This window comes from Hakea prostrata, chromosome 11 (genome assembly GCF_041222555.1).
Source record: "Hakea prostrata isolate BN-2017 chromosome 11, UWA_Hpros_2, whole genome shotgun sequence".
Taxonomy (NCBI): domain Eukaryota; kingdom Viridiplantae; phylum Streptophyta; class Magnoliopsida; order Proteales; family Proteaceae; genus Hakea; species Hakea prostrata.
This window is the reverse complement of record NC_142610.1, coordinates 5,313,791-5,332,225: the sequence shown is the minus strand read 5'-3', so window position 1 is coordinate 5,332,225 and position 18,435 is coordinate 5,313,791. Positions and strand designations below refer to the sequence as shown.

Genomic DNA, 18,435 nt, shown 5'->3' with positions numbered 1-18,435 from the left:
TTTTCTGGTGTAACAAAAAAAGCCAAGTGGTCTTAGTGCTCCAACAATTTCCATAACAAGAAACCAAACGGGAAGGATCCCAAACATCAAAATGAATAATAGAAAAAGGAATATTACTTTTATCAGAAATAGGATAAATATGTTTGGTTTGTTTTGCCAAAGTGCAAGCATCATAATGAAAATCATTTAAATTACATCTGTTAGCTTAAATCAGAAAAAAAAAAAAAAGTTGAGATAAAGTAGCTAAGGCAAGGTGACTAAGAATAGTCTAGCAAGTAGAGCCCCTCAACACATTTGCGATGGTCAATCATACGCCCAGTTTCCAAATCATGAAATGCACAATGAGAGGGAAAGAAAGTTGTTTTGTAGTTTAGGTCCGGGTAAAAACATTGATGGGAAAAAGATTAGTAGAAAAAATTGGCAACAAAAATAGAAGATTAACTGTAAGGATGGTGAATAATTATGGGTTCCTTTTCTAGAAACTGGAGGATGCGAACAATCAGCAATGCGAACAGTATAATTAGGAGAAATAGTAGAATAAGAATGAAATAAGGAGTGTGAACCAGTCATATGATGTGCTAGTGGTAATAATCCACGACAATGGACTCGAGGACACATTATGAGCAACCAGACTAAAATACCTTAGGTGGAAGAAGGCTTAGAAGGGATTACTATATCAAAGCAACACTAGCATTGGACATCTGCATAGAAGAAAACAGCTCAAGCCTAGTCATCAACTGACAAAGATGCTGGAGTTTATCTGAAGACAGAGGTGTCAGTGCACTAAAGTCCTCTAAATTGGCATGATTGGCGACCACTTGTGAAGTCCTACCACATCTAGTAGTACGGCCTCCTCCGGGGAAAGTAGGTGGGCATCTATGAAATTTTCAGCATGTGTCCCTAGTGTGACTTTCACACCACTGTAATCACACTTGATTGGACCACGAGAGGGGCCACTTAGGGTCGGTACCACAATCCTGAGAGACAGGAGAGGATATGTGATATGAACCAAGATTGACGGTTTGATTGATTGAAGAAAATCTGGGTCCACCCAAAGGATCCTGTTCAAGTGAATCAGCCATCAGTTAGGGTGTTGAAGTATATACACTTGGGCTATTTTACTGTTCACGACACTATTCACGTGAATAGTAAAAAATCTGTTTTTACCGTTCACGGTACTGTTCACGTGAATAGTAAAACATTGTTACTATTCACGTGAACAGTATATGCTAGTGATGCTACTCTACTTTCTATTTCTAATGTTGGAGTCTTGCTACATAAGTTTTGGGAGTTTTTAGAAAGCATAGTTTCTATTTTGGTAGTAGTTTCTATTTTCAGAATTTTCTATTTTAGGAGCTAGGAAGTTACTAAAGTTGTAATTTTTTGTTTCCTTTTTCTAAAGGACAATTACTTGTCTCTCAAGTTGTATTAGATTCATTAGAAGCTATAAATAAAAGGGCTCTGTGATTCTAGACTCTTAAGCAAGAATCACAAGCCTCTTCTACTAGTTCTTCATCTCTCTTCTCTTCTTCTTCTTCTCTCTTTTCTTTGTTCAAGTTCAGCTGCTGTTTTGATTATTTAATGTTTGTTTTCTAACATGGCATCAGAGCAAGTTTAATCAACTTAGGGACCGTTTTCTCTCTCTTGGCTGCCCAATTTTTTTTCTTCCTTTTTCTTATATAGGGCAGCCCCAACCTTCGCTGCAGTAATTGTGCATGGCTGTCCTTCTTCTTTAACTTTTGAAGCACCAAGTATCTATGTATTAATACTACAAAAAGGCCCTAAGCTTTCTGGGGATATGTCTACCTATTTGATTCAACTGAGGCTGCTACTACCCTTCTTTTGTGTGCAAATCTAAAGTTCAATTTCCACTATACTGATGTCTTGGGATTCCTCTTGATTCTTGCGAAGATATGCTCATAATTCGGATTGCAAGACCTAAGTATTTTCTTCCATTGTTTGTGCTATAAGTTCTGTTGCAAGTCGTATACTAGTACCCTTGTTTCATTGAATTTCTCCCTTCTGAAAAATTCTGCTGCTACCGTCTTGCTTTACTACTACTTCCATTGTTTATTTCAGAATCAAGTTTAGCCTTCTTTTTATCTAATATTTCTACAAAGACCTAGAGGACTACTTTTCCTTCATATCAAGATCTGTTAGAGTTCCAAATCTAGCAGAAGTTTGTTGCTATGGTCCGAGATCTTATATTATTTGCTTCTGCAACTACTGTTATTGCACTTCTTTTAAGTGGATTGCTGCCGTGACTACTGCAATTTCGAGATTCCAAGCTGGTTCAATATTTTTTTTCCTAATCTAATTTGCTCCTGCCTAAGGATTAGCGGTGGTCTAGAATTTTTTTCTTCCCCTTTGGTGAACAAGACTTTGTCCTGTGAGACGATTTTCTGCTGCTTGATTAGCTTTATTGGTTATTGGTGAATAATACATTGCTCTGTGGCTGCTCCTTTTCTTTATTGGGTTTCTTTTGTGCTCATACTTTAAGATGCTTGTTACCGATCGTCATTAATTGTCCACGTGTAATGCTACACGTGAGGGGGAGAATGGTACCTTATTCTATATCTACTCAAGATGTGCTAATGGATATTATTTGTGAAGATCTTTGCCCTCAACTTATGGCATTCTACAACAATATCATTACCTATCTTTACCTATATTGCCCTTTTACCTTATCTACTTGGTCCGCAATAACTCATATTGTCTTTTACTTTACCTACTTGGTCCGCAGTAACCCATACTGTCTTTTACCTTACCTACTTGGTTCGCAGTAACCTATACTGTCTTTTACTTTACCTACTTGGTTCACAGTAACTCATACTATCCTTTACCTACCTACTTGGTCCGTATTATCCCATACTACCTTACCAACTTGGTCCACAATAATCAATATTGTCTTTTACCTACCCATAATTTACCTGTTACTTGCCTTCTTGTGAAGCGTTTATATGGACTTTGGAGTTACAATTTTGAAGATCTAGTGTGGATATTTCTCCCTACTACCGGCATTATATGGATAGTGTCTTTGAACCTGCTATACTTATGGACTTTGTTCGTCTTCAACATCGTCGATTGTTCTCAATATTGGATGGTTCTATTGACATGAAGAATTAAAGTTTTTTTTTAAAGTTGGTGTTGATTATCTCCTGAGTGAAGTTTCCTTAGTGTTTATCGACATCTGCCATTGCTACACTATTCAAGATTGGTGCTATTTTTCAAGTTTATTTTTATTGTGCAAGCTGAAGTTTTATTTGTGTACACTCCAGCTTGAGGGGGAGTGTTGAAGTATATACACTCGGGCTATTTACTGTTCACGACACTATTCACGTGAATAGTAAAAAAATATGTTTTTACTGTTCACGATACTGTTCACGTGAATAGTAAAATCTGTGTTACTGTTCACGTGAACAGTATATGCTAGTGATGCTACTCTACTTTCTATTTCTAATGTTGGAGTCTTGCTACATAAGTTTTGGGAGTTTTTAGAAAGCATAGTTTCTATTTTGGTAGTAGTTTCTATTTTCAGAATTTTCTATTTTAGGAGCTAGGAAGTTACTAAAGTTGTAATTTTTTGTTTCCTTTTTCTAAAGGACAATTACTTGTCTCTCAAGTTGTATTAGATTCATTAGAAGCTATAAATAAAAGGGCTCTGTGATTCTAGACTCTTAAGCAAGAATCACAAGCCTCTTCTACTAGTTCTTCATCTCTCTTTTCTTTGTTCAAGTTTAGCTGCTGTTTTGATTATTTAATGCTTGTTTTCTAACATAGGGTTTAGAATGCCCTACGGTGTAAGAAAATATAGGTTGGTTAAAGGGTTCTGGGGGTGGGAAAGGGGGGAGGGTTAGATTTGGCTAGGGTTTTAAATTCCATTGTTGTTCTTGTGCTGTAATTTTATTTTCAGTTTGGAACCCAAAGGCTAGGGTGTTGGAAATTAGTGTTTTTGAGAATCTAGAGTTTCTAGGGTTTTGATTGGGGCTAGGGTTAGGGTCGACTGTTCAATATGTAATAGGGAGGCTAATCCTAAAGGAGTTTAGGGTTTGGATGAGGGATAAGGAGATTTAGAGTTTTGAAGTTTTTGGGTTTAGGGTTTCCTAAGGAAGAAGATAAGTTGCAGGAATTTCTAGGGTTTAGAGGAAAAAGGAGGGCTGAAACAAGGTAAGGGATGGGGAAGGGGTTTGAAGTCCTAATGGGGGTGGGTTTTTTTTTTTTTTTTTCCGTCCAAAATGGGGGTGGGTATTGGGTAAGGAAGCTTAGGGTTTTAGGTTAATTTTCTGGTTTTAGGGATTCTGGTTTTGTTATTTCTGGAAATTCCAGAAGTGCCGCAAGCTTGGAGGAGCAAGAAGAAGAAAGAAAAGAGAGGGGGAAGGCTAGGAATGGGGTTGGGGAAGTTAGGGGGTTAAGGGATTAGGGATGGGGAGGAGAACAGGGGCTGCTGCAGGGTTTGGGAGTGGGTGAGGGTGACTTGTGATGGGGAAGAGCGGGCTGCAACAGCAGAGCTAGGGGGATGGGGATGGGGTAGAGCCCGTGGATGGGAGAAGAAGGAAAGAGGGGCTGGGGTGGGGGCTTATTACTTACTTGGAGATGAAAGGATTCAGGTTTCTCTTCAGGATTTCTGCAGAATTTCTTCTCTCTAAGCTGCAGCAAGTTCCTTCCAAGGGAACCCGTGACTGATGGCTTTGTTACTTAAATCTCAGCTTTGTTTTCATCAATCATAAACTGCCTTGTTACATTGTAGAGAGGCTTATTTATGGCCTTTAGGAGGGACTCACACCAGTACAATTTGAAAGATAAATCAAACTGAAACTCGTACTTGGACTAAGGATTCCTACTCATGCAAAGACTCTTACCTATCTCACTCTAGAAGAATCTAAATTGAAATCTAAAAAGATATGGAATTCCTGCAAGAACTAGGGGACTCCCTTACAATTTAGGAATCCTAACCTAACAAGGACTCTTCGGTAACTTAGCAAATAATGATCCAAACTTAACAATAAATTAGATCCGGGGTCCCATAAACATACTGAACCCAACTAAACCCTAAGCGGAATCAATCGAAATATTGTAAAATTTCCAAAATACCCTTGCTGATACTAGAGGCTGTAGGGTATAGGGATGCTACCTTGTGCCCTATTTCGGCCCAGAATTTGGTTCAAATCGGTATGCTAGGGGAAGAACCTCTAGAACTAGCAAGTAGAGTTGACCCTTTTTATTTTTAATGCGTGAAGCAAGGCATTTTTTTGGCTTTCTTCAATATCAACCATAGTGTAGGCTTGCTGCAGAGAAGGGAAAGGCTCAAAGGAAAGAACTTTTTTTTTTTTTGGAAATGTAGCTTGTTACTATGGGGTGGGATTTAAATTACTAATATACGCCGCCGAGTGGGTGCGAACCCAGGACCTCCCCGTGGGAGGGCTGGTTTTTAACTGCTTGACTAACCCATCATTGGCATGGATTTGATCATACTCCACATTGAGACCCATCATAAAGTTATAAATATGGAGCTTATCTTCCCACATCTGACAGGCTGCGACATCCATCACTCAAGGAGTAAATCTCCCATAAAAGTTTAATGGCTGATAATACCCACATAGAATATTGTAATAAAGTGGGTAAGATCCTTCTAGTGTATTTGATGGATTTTTCACCTGATCTTAAAGCACTATGCATCATTTCCATCCTTGTAGGATGTATCCTTGGCGACTTTCAAAGCAGTAGCAGCATCAGGAAGAAGAAGATAGCTCACAAAGGGATGTTTGGTCTGGCAAATGTTTCACAAAGATGAGATTTGCGTAGGGCATTATACACCTTCATGAAGTCCATGACAACGGTTGAAAGTTTTGTGAAACACCAGGGTCCAAAATGGCAAAATCTCTTCTCATGGGTTGCTTTTCTGTAACAGGTGTTATTGTATCATTGCTTGCAGAGTGATCTAGTTGATGTCAGATCAGCCCTGATCTTCGTCTGTTTGCTACTCATGTGGACTGAACTTTGGATTTTAGGAGCACCTTGTTTCCACGGAATGACTTAAAAATTTTCAAAGATGAATAATAAAAATAATTGCAACAATAAGAATATTAATTCGGCAAACTGAGCAGTTAGAAAATTCGGTGCTAAATGGACACCCAGTTGAAAGCACTGATCCTAGTTCATGTAACTTGTGCCACTATGAAATGGCAAGGCACATTGTGACTAGAATGGCTCCCATTATTTATTGTGCATGGTTCTTAACATAGAGTTTCATGTCAACTACTCCCATATTTTTCTCGCATCGTGGCTACCAAGAATTCTTTATCGTGTTTATCAATTGGGGTTTTAAGTATCACTGCTGGCATATTTTTGGATGTGCTACTACCAAGAGTTCTTTATCTTCCTGATCATTCTGGAGGTTTCAGAAGGTCACCCTTTGGATGACTGATTTCACATTTTTCCTTAATGTGGGTGTAGTATGGAGCACAATAATCAGTTCATACAGAGCATTTTAGCCTTCAATTTCTTAACCATGAAGTTTTTCCTTTTGGCTTTTGGAGGTTCATCAATTATTCATGGACTGTAATTTCATCTAGATGCTGACTTGAACTGTTGGTGATTCTTGTGACAGTGAAATGGATGCGTGAGGTCCAACTGTGAGGTCCAACTACAGAGGCTTTTAGTAACATAAAACTGTAGCTATATGTATTGCTATGCTAACTAATTGTATATCTATCACCATGGGGTGTTGGACTGTCACATGCATATGGTAAACCTATACCGTACATCTGTCTATGGTGTTCATTCCTGAACGTTGCTCAGCTTTTCTAATTTTCCAATTATTTCCTCTTTGGGTACCTTTCCTTTTTTCTTTTCCACTTGAAAATTTGAGTTGTTCCTCTGAAGTATAGTTGATTGTGTTACCTAAGGAACATCAGGAAAACAGGTTTGATGGTCTTTAATTCCAAGGTTCTTGAGCACTTCAGAGAGGGTAGACATGTACTAGCCTGACATTTAAGATGTGCGACTTGAGAAGGCCAAATACAGAAGTTTTAACTAATTAACTCAGTAAAAAATAGGGAAGCTGCTGTTCTAGGACATTGGAGCTAGAAATGCAGTAACACACTCTTCCAACAGTAAAGTAGCGTATTAAGCTACAGTGCCATGAATAGGAGGCTGTGTAACTCTGTATTGTATAGCAACATTGCATTGGAAATCCAATTCTGCACATGATGATTCAATTTGGAACACACTTATTTTCTGACACCAGTCAATTCTGAAGATGTTTTAGGCATTACTTGATGCTTGATGATCTTTGAGAAAAATATCCTTCTTATCTTGCTATGCTGGAAGGTAGACAATAAAAATGTTCATTGTGACCAAGCAGCTGTTGGTTTGGGTCGGGAAATAGCTTCTCCATGTAGCAGGAGTAAGGCTGCATACTTATGAGCCTTTTGGATCCTGCAATGGTTGGAGCCTTGTGTCTGTATACACCCTTTGTATATCCTGCTATGCTGGTGTATGCTGTCATTATAGCACTGTTTTGCTGTCATGTATGTTTATATTTTGCTTGAATATCTTCTTTAACATCAACCAGTCGGCATAGCCAATCCAGAACTCAGATTGACATGAAAACTTTTCTGATGGTTCAATAATTTGAGTAGAAGAGTATCTTGTGTTTTGGGTCTTTTTAACCATTGTACAATTCTTCTATCAGCTATGCTTCTTTTGAACCTAGAGAGTTATTAAGTCATTTTGGCCACTGATCAGGGTTGTATATTAAGCCTGGTTTATGCCATTGCGGTGATATGCTAATATATTTGTAATTTTGTGCATCACCATTAACACATGTACCTGCCTCCCTGCTTGACTAAAATTATGTCAAGTCATTGTTTATTGCAATATTGTTGCATGTATCATCATTAAAATGAGCAAGCCCGAAGACATGGCCGGTGATTCGATGGTCTATCATGTACTTTTGGCACAATTCAGAGGGCCCAAATCATTCCTTTCTGTGGCTGAAGAATGAAGTTGTGGACTTTGCCCAATGGAGATGGGTATATGGACAGGAACCCAACACGTTCCCCACCTAACAGGAGAGTTCAATTGGACCACCACATCCATCCACAGGTTTGTTGAAGTTCCTTTCTTCTGCCTAAACCCAGTTATCTTCAGAACTAACTTGAACTTCCTGTCATTTACACCTTACTGCAACAAAGCTAATATACTCATGCTTCTGTTATTGAGAATGTTATAGCAATGAGAGTAGGTTCTGCATCTGGTTTTAGTTTAATCCAGTTTAGCCAGCAGGCTTGGTCTGGGTTTGTTTAAACTATGGTTAGTGAATACAACATTCTGTGACAGATAGTCTGAATCTGAATGATTCTGACTAATTTTGTTTCCACATGGTGGCAGCATGTGATTGGCTTTTAGAGGAACTGTAGTTGAAGGATATATGATGCAACTGGTCATGTCAAAGTGTAAATAGTTCTAATGACAACCATGTCATTGTGATAAAGGCATTTCTCCTGACCTAGAACATCAGGTAGACTAGAGAATGAAAATAGTAAAAGTTCCCTGGATGTTATGGTGGGAAATCTAGATTGGTCTATTCTGACCTAGGGAGCCCAAAGAAAAAAAGGGAAGCTCAGATGATTTGATTGTTCAAGACATGTTCCCTGGTCTACTGGTAGTGAGTTTATCCTTTCTGATTATACCTTTACAATGTACTTTATTCATCTTTCTTTGATGTATGGTGTATTCTCTAATCTTTATGTATTAAGCAATACAGGTTTCACATCTACGGTCGATAATCGGTTCTTATGTCGATGGATTGGGTATGAATTCGGTGTTACCGATGACACGATACTTCTGCTTTGACAGGTGGGAATACGAAACGATCGTCTTAGATGATGGTTTGAGACTAAACCAGCTAAGATTAGATCTAGTTAAGTAGTTTCTCACAAGCATAGCTTTTTTCTTTTCTGAGCCTTTAGGGTAAGATCATGTGCAGAGTGTGTGGTTATCAATTTGTGTTTCCTTTCTACAGGAAAGTTTGATAGGAAGGGACAACAAAAATCAACTAACTGTTATCAGAACTGGCTTGATTATACTAAGAAACAACAGTGCCAACCCTTAGTCTACTCAACATCAGTCCCACAGTTTTCAACACTTTAGCTTGATTTGAACGGACATAGGACGTGGCTTTACATATCATCACACAGATTCCTTACTTTGGATAATTACAGATGCCAAATAGGGCCTACCCAAGTGAGAGACTACATTAATGTATGAATGAATGCATGAATGTAAGAGAGAGAAAGAGAGAGATCAGTACAATATTAGCAAGGTACTGGGTTCTGACTTCTTTTCATCTATATAGTATGAGTTAGGTCTTGGGCCCTATCACCTGATGCGACACTTAATAACCATATGGTCCATATATATGTGGATTACATTCATGGAAAAAAAATATCAAAAATATCAAATGTAGGAGAAGGGGGTTGAAGAGATTGGTTTGGAGGGTAAAAGACTTGCTAGAGCTAATAACACCATAGGTTCCCTTTAAGGGCGTCAATTTGGTATCCAACTAGTTTACTAAAATTGGAACTACCCGTATAAACCCGTGTCGTAAAAATGGTCTAGTACGGTTTGAACAGTTTTTGTTACCGTATGTCATAGTAGTGGTTTTGGGTGTGATAGAGTGGTATATATTGAAGTTGTATTGCATATTTTGCATCATTTGTACACTTTTTTTTGGTATTGTTTGTATTTGTTTTTGGTCATTAAGTTCATATTGTGTACGTATCATTTACGTATATTGCTTTTAAAAGGGGTATTACATATATAAATATAGAATGGTATAACACAGTTTCGGTTTTTCGTATTTATTTTCTGTACCATAAAGAAACCGTATCGTATTATCGAAATCATACCTATTGACATCCTTAATTAGTTTCCCATGAGGTTCAGAGGGAGAGAATGGAAGAAAACCATGGATGATGAAACAAAGGAATACTCCAAAAACAAATACATATCAGGAATCCTATCACACACTGCACGTGTGTGGCATTAATTTAGTGCCCAGGTGAGATGAAGACGTTCACGTGCTTTTCACTGCCATATCTTCAAGATTTCAACTCCCAGATCCAAACCCTATCTCACTTCATGCAATCTCTCTCTCTCTCTCTCTCTCTCATATAATGTTGTGTTACTTACCTAAAATTTTATCCAGCTGGGGTGTCCTTGGCCTCTTTAAAGGCCTGAGCCAGAAAAAGACTTCTACTGAGAACGTTACAGAGGTGAAAAAAAAATGTTCTTTAATATGGTAACAGATCGTTTGTTATGTGATCATAATGGGTACTTTCGTATCTACCGTAGCGCGGTAATCTGATATGAGATAGATAAAGGGCGAATTCGGTGCCGAAGAGATGCTTAGGGGGTGATTTTCTTAGGTATTTTACCTCAGTAATTTTTGCTGAGAAGAGGATGCTTAGGGGTGGTTTTCTTAGGTATCTTACCTCAGTAATTTTTGCTGAGAGGAAGTTTCATAATATTAACTGATGAGGAGTTCTTATGCCAATTGTACTAGTGTGTGTGTGTGCCTGCCATCAGTCATTTCTCAGTTAGAAGTGCTTCTATTTTCACAGCTTCTTCTGAGTTAGTTCTTGATGTGTTGATTGATTGATGGATTGATTGATTGGATGCTTGTGAAAAATAAAAACCTGTTTTAACTTTTCACTCAGTTGTACTAAACGATCATAGAATGGGGGAATTTGCCTATAAATAGTTGTAAGCTTCTCCTCTAACTTAGGAGGAATTCTGGTGTCAGGTATCTTCTCTTTCTCCCTCTCTTTCTCTCTCTGTAAGGATGAGAACTGGGTGTTCTTCCATTAAGAGAAAAGGGTCGTTTCATATGAGGAAGAGGAAGAGAAGAATTATGTTCTCTTTGATGGAGAGAAAGAATACTACTGGATCTTTGGCAAAACTGAAGCTAAGGAAGCTTCAGAAGATTGTAGTGCCTGGTTGCAGGCATTTGGAACTAGATGACTTGTTCCAAAGGACTGCAGATTACATACTTCTGCTCAAGTTCCAAGTGAGTATTCTCAGGAGTCTACATAATCTCTATGGACTATAGCAGTATGTGATCTTGTTCTTTTCTGGGTTGAACCATGGCAAGGGAAACCCACAGGAGAAAGTCACCCAAGGAGACACAAGAGATGTTGAAGTCATTTTATCTATCTTTCTTGTTTGGTTGATAAAAGCTAGAAAGGCTCATTCTTAGTTTGTATTAGAGTTTCCTTTCCTTTCTGTGGTAAATGCTAAGTGAAGCAGCATTTGTTTGTTGTTTATAGTTTCTTAAATGATTTGCACACTGTTGAATCTCCTTGCGTTTCAGTTTTCTTCCTAGATGTTTCCCTATGGCTATGAAGACATGAATCCTGGCTTCTCTAGCTACAAGTATGCCCTTTAGAAGAACACAGGAGAGAGAGAGAGAGAGAGAGAGAGAGAGAGAGAGAGAGAGACACCCTTAGATTGTTCTTTGATGTTTGTTTGTTTGTTTTTTTCTTTCTTTCTTTCTTGTGTGCTTAAATTAGAATTAAAAAAATTCTTGCATTTTCTTGCAATAACTTTAGGAGTGGAGATCTTTTCGATCCGGGCTGGCGGTTCTCTCTTCCTCTCACATTTATATAAAATCCGACATGGGAGGATGGGAGGACGACCTGCTTGAGTAAAAGGTTCTAGACTAGGAACTTGGCCTTGGCATGGCGTGCATGGCGGCGGGGGGAATCTATCGGCTTCTACAGCCTGTGACGTGGTTGATAAATTATCCTCATGTTACCATTCACCTTTGTCTTTGTAAGAGCAAGAAGATTTTAAAGATTTCTAAAAATAAAAAATAAAAAATATAATAAAATATAATAAAAGAAGAAAACAAGTAGTTTGTTGTGGCTTCAGAGTACTATCTTACCTTGTGTTATTCTCTGGTGACAATAAAAAATAATAAAATAAAATAAAATCATTATCTAAGTGTACACCCATGCTCTTTTATTAGTCGTCACATTGATATAAGGGTCATAAAATCACACAACAATCCTTCATGTAGGCCCAAGGGATGGAATTGGGATGGCGAAAGGTGTAGAGGGATATAGATATGAATTTGAGATTTCCTTGATTTTCTTGTCTTTACAAAAAGGTGGTCGTTATTGTGTTAGAATTTCATCAACCACATTAAGAAACGAGATTAGATTTATCATGTGTGGTGAATGAAATATCCACATTCTATAATCAATTGCCCTTTTTTTTATTCAAAATATATACCGATAACCACTACCTTATCATGGATGTGTATTATGGACAATGGTTGACAACTTCTCGTATGGAGGTGATGAAATCAAGGAGGTACTCAAATTTCAACTTCTGTCTTTCTCCTTGTCCCTAGAGTGTCACTTCCGTTGCCATTGCCGTGGCCGTTGCCGTTGGCACCGGCATCACCACTTGTTGAAAAAGATCTTCTACTGTGTATGATATTTCATTTATATACCAAATAAAAAATTGAGAAAACAAAGAAATTAGATGGCTATTGAGGATTTTATATATTTTTTACTATAAAGGCATTTTAGTTATATAAAAAGAATTGTCATATTATATATGCCATCAGCAAAAGTTGAGTAACTAAAAAAGATGGTTATTGAGGATATTTGAATTTAAAATCAAATTTTTAATCTCGATCTTTTAGTTGATATATAAATGCATTATTGTGTACAACAGAGATTTTTTTTTTTTTTTTTTTTCTTACCTCCTAGGACACTTGGTTGCAAGATGACAAACAAAGAAAGAGGCAGAGGCAGACCCTAGAGTGCTCCAGATGAGCTTGGGTTGTGCCAGAGCTAGCTTGCATTATTTGGCTTTCCCTTTTTCATTTCAATTTCTAACCAAACATGGCCTATCCATGAGAAGCAATCTACAGCTGGATATCTGTACCTCTGGTTAACATGATCAAATCCCTGTAGGTTTTCACTTTTCACTTTTCCAGTGTAGGTTTTCACCTTATTTTTCTTCATCTTGTGGTAAAAAATTCAAATCAGCTCTGTTGGAGTTTGGTAAATTCACATGTGACTTAATTGAGTGCTAGAAAGTAGGGGCTACTGTTCTCCTTGTGGGGCAACTTAGAAGCAGCTAGGGACTAGGGTTTCCCTTATGGATATTTGGAGAAGGTAACCTTTTAATTAGTTTGGTAGAAGATGGTAGGTCCTGTTTGGTATGGAAATAGTGTTGGTCTTGTTATGCTCCACTTTTCTCAATCTGAGCCTAACCTATCTTAATCAATGAGGTTAAACATAATCCTATATTATCAAGGTGGTGATTATTGGTTGGTGCAAAGAACTCTCTCTAAGGTATTGCTAGAAGTATGCAAATACATGTATTAGGAACAAAAACCTTCTTTAGGAAACAAAAGTGCCCTAAAGGTGATTTGTTCCCTTATGAATTATACATATGAATTCTCACATAAATGGGCCTGGTCATTTTTGAGAGAGAGAGAGAGAGGGAGATTTGGATCCTCCCCAACTAATATGTTCATATAATTATACACTCACCTTCACATGAGTGTGGATACTATACTGTTCCGATTCTAACATGCCCTGTATAGACAGGTTGTGTGCTGATGTGAATGTGGGTGTATGATTATGAACATACTGAGTGAAGAGGATCTAAACTCGGATTAGGGGGTGTAAAAAAGAGAACCTAAGTGATTCCACCCTAGTAGTTCTCATGATATTCCCTTCCTTGCACTCCACAGATTAATAAAAGGAATGGTAGCCGGCTATCCTGTATAGGATGGCGCATCACTTTGAAGCACTTCTTCCCCTAGCTAGTCTTACTAGTCCAACCAAGACTTAGATACTTGTTTGGTAGATTATTTATCTATTTATATTTCTTTTAATAAGAAAAGCTAAAATGTTCTATTCATACGACACATGTTTAAGAATAAAAAAAAAAATAATAATTAATTAATTAATTAAGAAAAAACTAAGAAAAAGGAAGAATGCACTTTGATGGTGGGAAGCCACAAACTGAATTAATGTGTGATTCATTTTACTTCAAGAAAACTTCATCTTTTCAATAAAAGAAGAAAAACTTCACCTTTCTTTTAGGATATTTATGATACATCCATACTAGTGAGATGGTGAGACGGCAAGGGAGAAAGATACCGTAGATTAAAAACTCTCTATGAAGGAGTGGTATCAAAAAAAGATAATCCATTGCTGAAGGCTTTGCACGAACAGAGTTCATGGGATAATCTTCATACATAGCCGTTCATCAACTGTTGTATCAAGGTCCGTCCTATTGCGATTGGTATCACTATTCACTAACACAAAAATGTTATATGGTATTCGCAGGAGATGGTATGGGATGATTTTGCGTTTGATTTCTCTTAAGAAAGCATATAACTTTTTTGATCTACTCCTTTTGTTCCCTTAGATAATACGGCATCAATGCAGTAGATATCAATATTGACAAGTTGCAAAATCAATGCATATCGCCTATATATCCTATGATATGATACCAATACTTCGAATGATGACCAGATATCCATCTGGGTGCCTAGGAATGTTTTGCCCAAAAGGCTCACACAGCTACAAAGCATTCCCATGTTTCACGGATCTTGCCAACACCACTACTTACTCTCTCTCTCTCTCTCTCTCTCAAATCAAGAATCAAGACCTTCAAACCATGAAGGTCCATTTCAACCTTTGATTTCTTCGGTGGTAGGCCATAGCCATCATGTTCATGCATGTGATGTGTCTTTCTCTCATGGCCCCACTACTTCCCCCTTGATCAAATCAATGGGTCATCCTTCAAATTTCTTCTCAGATCTCTCTCTCTCTCTCTCTCTCTCTCTCTCTCTCTCTCTCTCTCTCTCTCAAAGTATGTATGTTGGATCACTATAAAAGTCTAAAACTATACATCTCTGCAACTTATCTATACCTGGTTGAGGAGGAGTTAGCTAGCAGTAAGGTATGTATGGTATACGATTTACATGTAATGTTTGCTCATTTTTCCTTTCCAAAGCCATGAAGAAGCATCAATATGATATGGATGAGACTGAAATGTCTTAGAACTCATGTTTCCAATCCTCAAATATACTTACTTCTCAACACCCAATCTTTCTCTCTCTTAGCCTTTGTCCCCCACTTCATATCATTTTGGGTTAGAAGAAATGGTTCCACTGATAGCTAGTGAAGGTTCCAAGTAATTTAGCTAACATTTGATAATCTTGATCCACAGCTATGAGAGTTCCTAGACATTCAAGGAAGAGCTTCTCAAGAGATGGGTAGAAAGTCTCCAATTTTGTCTCTTCTTTCAAGGACTTGAGCTTCTTGGATAGAAAAGAGAGCCATAAAGCTCTCGGCAGATGTGGCCATGGCTTCTGCTACAGGAGGAAGGTCACGTTGGAGGTATTCTTTTATTGCTGATGCTTCAAAACAAGAAGAAAGCAAGAACCTTGTGAGGAACAAGTTGGGTACTGAGTTTGAGAAGCTAACAAAGCCTAGCATGGGAGGTTCTATGTCATACAAGAAGGTTAGAAGCAAAAGCATCTTGAGAAGGAGCTGTAATACTTCTAGAAAGATTGCACCAAAACGAATTCAGGCATGCTCAGTTGCCAAGAGACTGGTGAAGAAAAGAACCAAAGTGCTAAAAGGTCTTATACCTGGAGGTGAATCCATGGATGAGTTCTCTTTGTTAGAGGGAACCTTAGATTATATCCTCTTTCTCAGAGCCCAGGTAGATGTAATGCAATGTTTGATTGATGCTTCTGAACTGTAATGACTAGCTATCAAAGTTCAGCAATTTTAGTTAAAAAAATCTCCAATGTTTTTCATTAGCTAGCTAAGATAAGAATCATGGACAAGGATGTATACCTCTTATTTCCTTCCCCTATCTAGTTTCTTTTCCGAGTAGTTCTAGTCACTCAAAACCAAACTACTATAATTTCTTATCATGCTATTTGAAACTTTCTACATTGATGGTTCATAACTCATTTTCACATGGGTTTCTTCCTAATTCTCTCTACCTATACTGTTTCCATGCAAGCTAGTTGCTTTCTCAAGCACAAGTTCTATTAAAATGCTTGACTTTCACAGGGAACAGACAACTAGTTAATTAGTAAAACCGACAAGACTGGCTGGAAATTGAATGCCATTAAAGCATTGAAAGCATGTAAATATTTAATTTGAGTCGTTGAGAAAATTAAAAAGAAATAAAATATTTTGGAGGCTTCTTCTGATTCTACTTGCCAACAACTTTCCTGTTTACAAGTTATTTACCCACCCAATTGATCAGTTGCTTCCGACATAGCAGTAAGGCAGGCATAGAAGAGAAATCTGAAATAAAGAACAAAAGGCACATCGTGCGTGCTAACTTTCTATAGTATGTCTACGGATGTGATGGTGACAAGAACATGAAAAGTTTTGAAGATTTCCCAAGACAGAATTTGATATGAGAGTGTTCCACTTTGCATTTTCATCTTCTTCTTTGTTCTTTGCAATGTTGTAATGTCTTGAACATTATTTCTTAGGAGGTGAACTTAAAGGCCATTCATAAGAGTGGGACTTCAAGTATTCCCCCAAAGACACCAATAGACAAAAGACGAAAATAATTGTTTTTCAGATGACACCAAGGGCAGCTGATTTAATTTGCATTCAAATTCTTGGCATGCCTAATAGTCATGCATGAAATTGGGTTACCTTCCCTCGAGGGTAATGTATAACACCTTCCCCACCTCATATCCCACCTCTAAAACCTGACAAAGTCGGATCTCCGGAATGTATGATTAGAGAGTGAAGGCCAATAGCGTAGTTTTGGGGTGAGTAAGAAGTGGATTTCTCATGCACTGAACAAAAATATACATGTTTTCGACTATCATCATAGCATGAGTGTGTTACTTCGTCTTAACAACTTTTACTAAAAAACTGTTTCAATGCCTTGACCTTAGGTCACAAGTGTATTTCACCAGCTATATATTGCACCAAGCCCAGCTCCTTGAGCGACCAAACTGCTCAATTTACAGAATATGGGCTGAAAGGAATTCTCGCATGTTTGGGAGGCCCACTTGTAGTCCATCTTTCCTAGTGCACAAGATCTTGATAGACACCCGGAGATGGTTTTGTGAACTTGATGCTCATGTCCCTGATTCGCCCCAAATGCGTTCTTTGTTTAGTAATTGGGGGATCCAAATCCACTTTAATGTCAAAATGCCGAAAGCTTTGAGATGGGAACCTCCTGATGTGGGGTGGATCTCCATTAATTGTGACGGTTCCATTCGTAATGGACTTGGTGGCATGGGTGTTTTGGGACGTAACTATAAAGGGAAAGTCATCTTTGCTTCGGCTGGTGCCTTCCCAGAAAATCGCATCCTCTTGATGGAGTTATCGGCTATTCGACTGGGCTTGCAGCGTGCTATCCACATGGGTATTCGGTGTGTTCAAATCAGATCTGATTCCAGAGAAGCCATCTTGATGATTCGTAGAACTCATCGTTCCCCTTGGTTCGTTGCAGATCTCATTCATGAGATCACTTCCTTGCAGCGACAGTTCACGGAGTGTGTGTTCATGCATCATGTCCGGGAGTTAAACTATGGTGCAGATTTTTTGGCTAGCCTCCTTCTTGAGGCGTCATTGATCCATTTTGATCCAGGGGGAATACCTTCTGCCCTCACGGATATTGTCCGTGATGATGTAGAGGGAAAGATTTATTATCAAATGTAATTTTTATACATTATTTTTCTAATATTATCAGCTACCTATTCCAAAATAAAAAAACTCTCCTGCTTCAAAAAATAAAAAATAAAAAGGTACCAATTTTACTTTTCGATAAACCGCAGGGGTTGTAGCAGAGATTTCCCATGACTTTATTTACTGTGGTTAAAAGACACGGAGAGTACCAATTTGCACACTCCTTTCAAATTCCATATCAGAATCCATTTGTCCAGCAGATGGGTTACTGCCAAACTGGTTTCTCTGAAACCCAGAAGAAATTTAACATACGGCTAAAACTAATCATTTAACATCTAATTCATCTGGGAAAAATAAGTAGATAACATCCAATAGAGAGTAACATAACAAAAGGCAAATTTTCTCAAAGTTCTCAGATTACAACAAGCCCAACACCACCACCACTCTTTACATCAGCAGACAATATCTAGGCGTCAACCTTCAAGTCATTTGCTAGCTACAATTTTCTTTTCTAGGAGAGGAGGGGATGGGGAGATCAAGCAACAGATTGCGATCATCATTTTATATAGTAAATAACAGTTTGTACATCAGTTCCCTCTGATAGTTTAGTAACTTCAAGGATTCCCTATTATACTGTTCTCAGTTGCAAATAAACAAAAATATCACTGCTAATAAATAGCTTGTGTCCACATGCTGCAACGAAATGAAATAAAATCAAAAC

The 18,435-nt window shown here is 38.0% G+C and overlaps 1 protein-coding gene and 1 pseudogene across 1 annotated transcript; both read left to right on the top strand.

The window, feature by feature from the left end:
* Window positions 1-10,846: 10,846 nt before the first annotated feature.
* Window positions 10,847-16,067, top strand: LOC148999730 (transcription factor IBH1-like 1; annotated as a pseudogene).
* A 1,167-nt stretch (window positions 16,068-17,234) lies between these two features.
* On the top strand, window positions 17,235-17,747 carry LOC148999729 (uncharacterized). Its single transcript, XM_089140381.1, has one exon. The coding sequence runs from the start codon at window positions 17,235-17,237 to the stop codon at window positions 17,745-17,747; it is 513 nt and encodes a 170-aa protein (XP_088996507.1).
* Window positions 17,748-18,435: the final 688 nt, after the last annotated feature.

Excerpts from the sequence above, each read along its gene's own strand:
- LOC148999729 (XM_089140381.1), top strand. The coding sequence starts at position 17,235 with ATGCCGAAAGCTTTGAGATGGGAACCTCCTGATGTGGGGTGGATCTCC.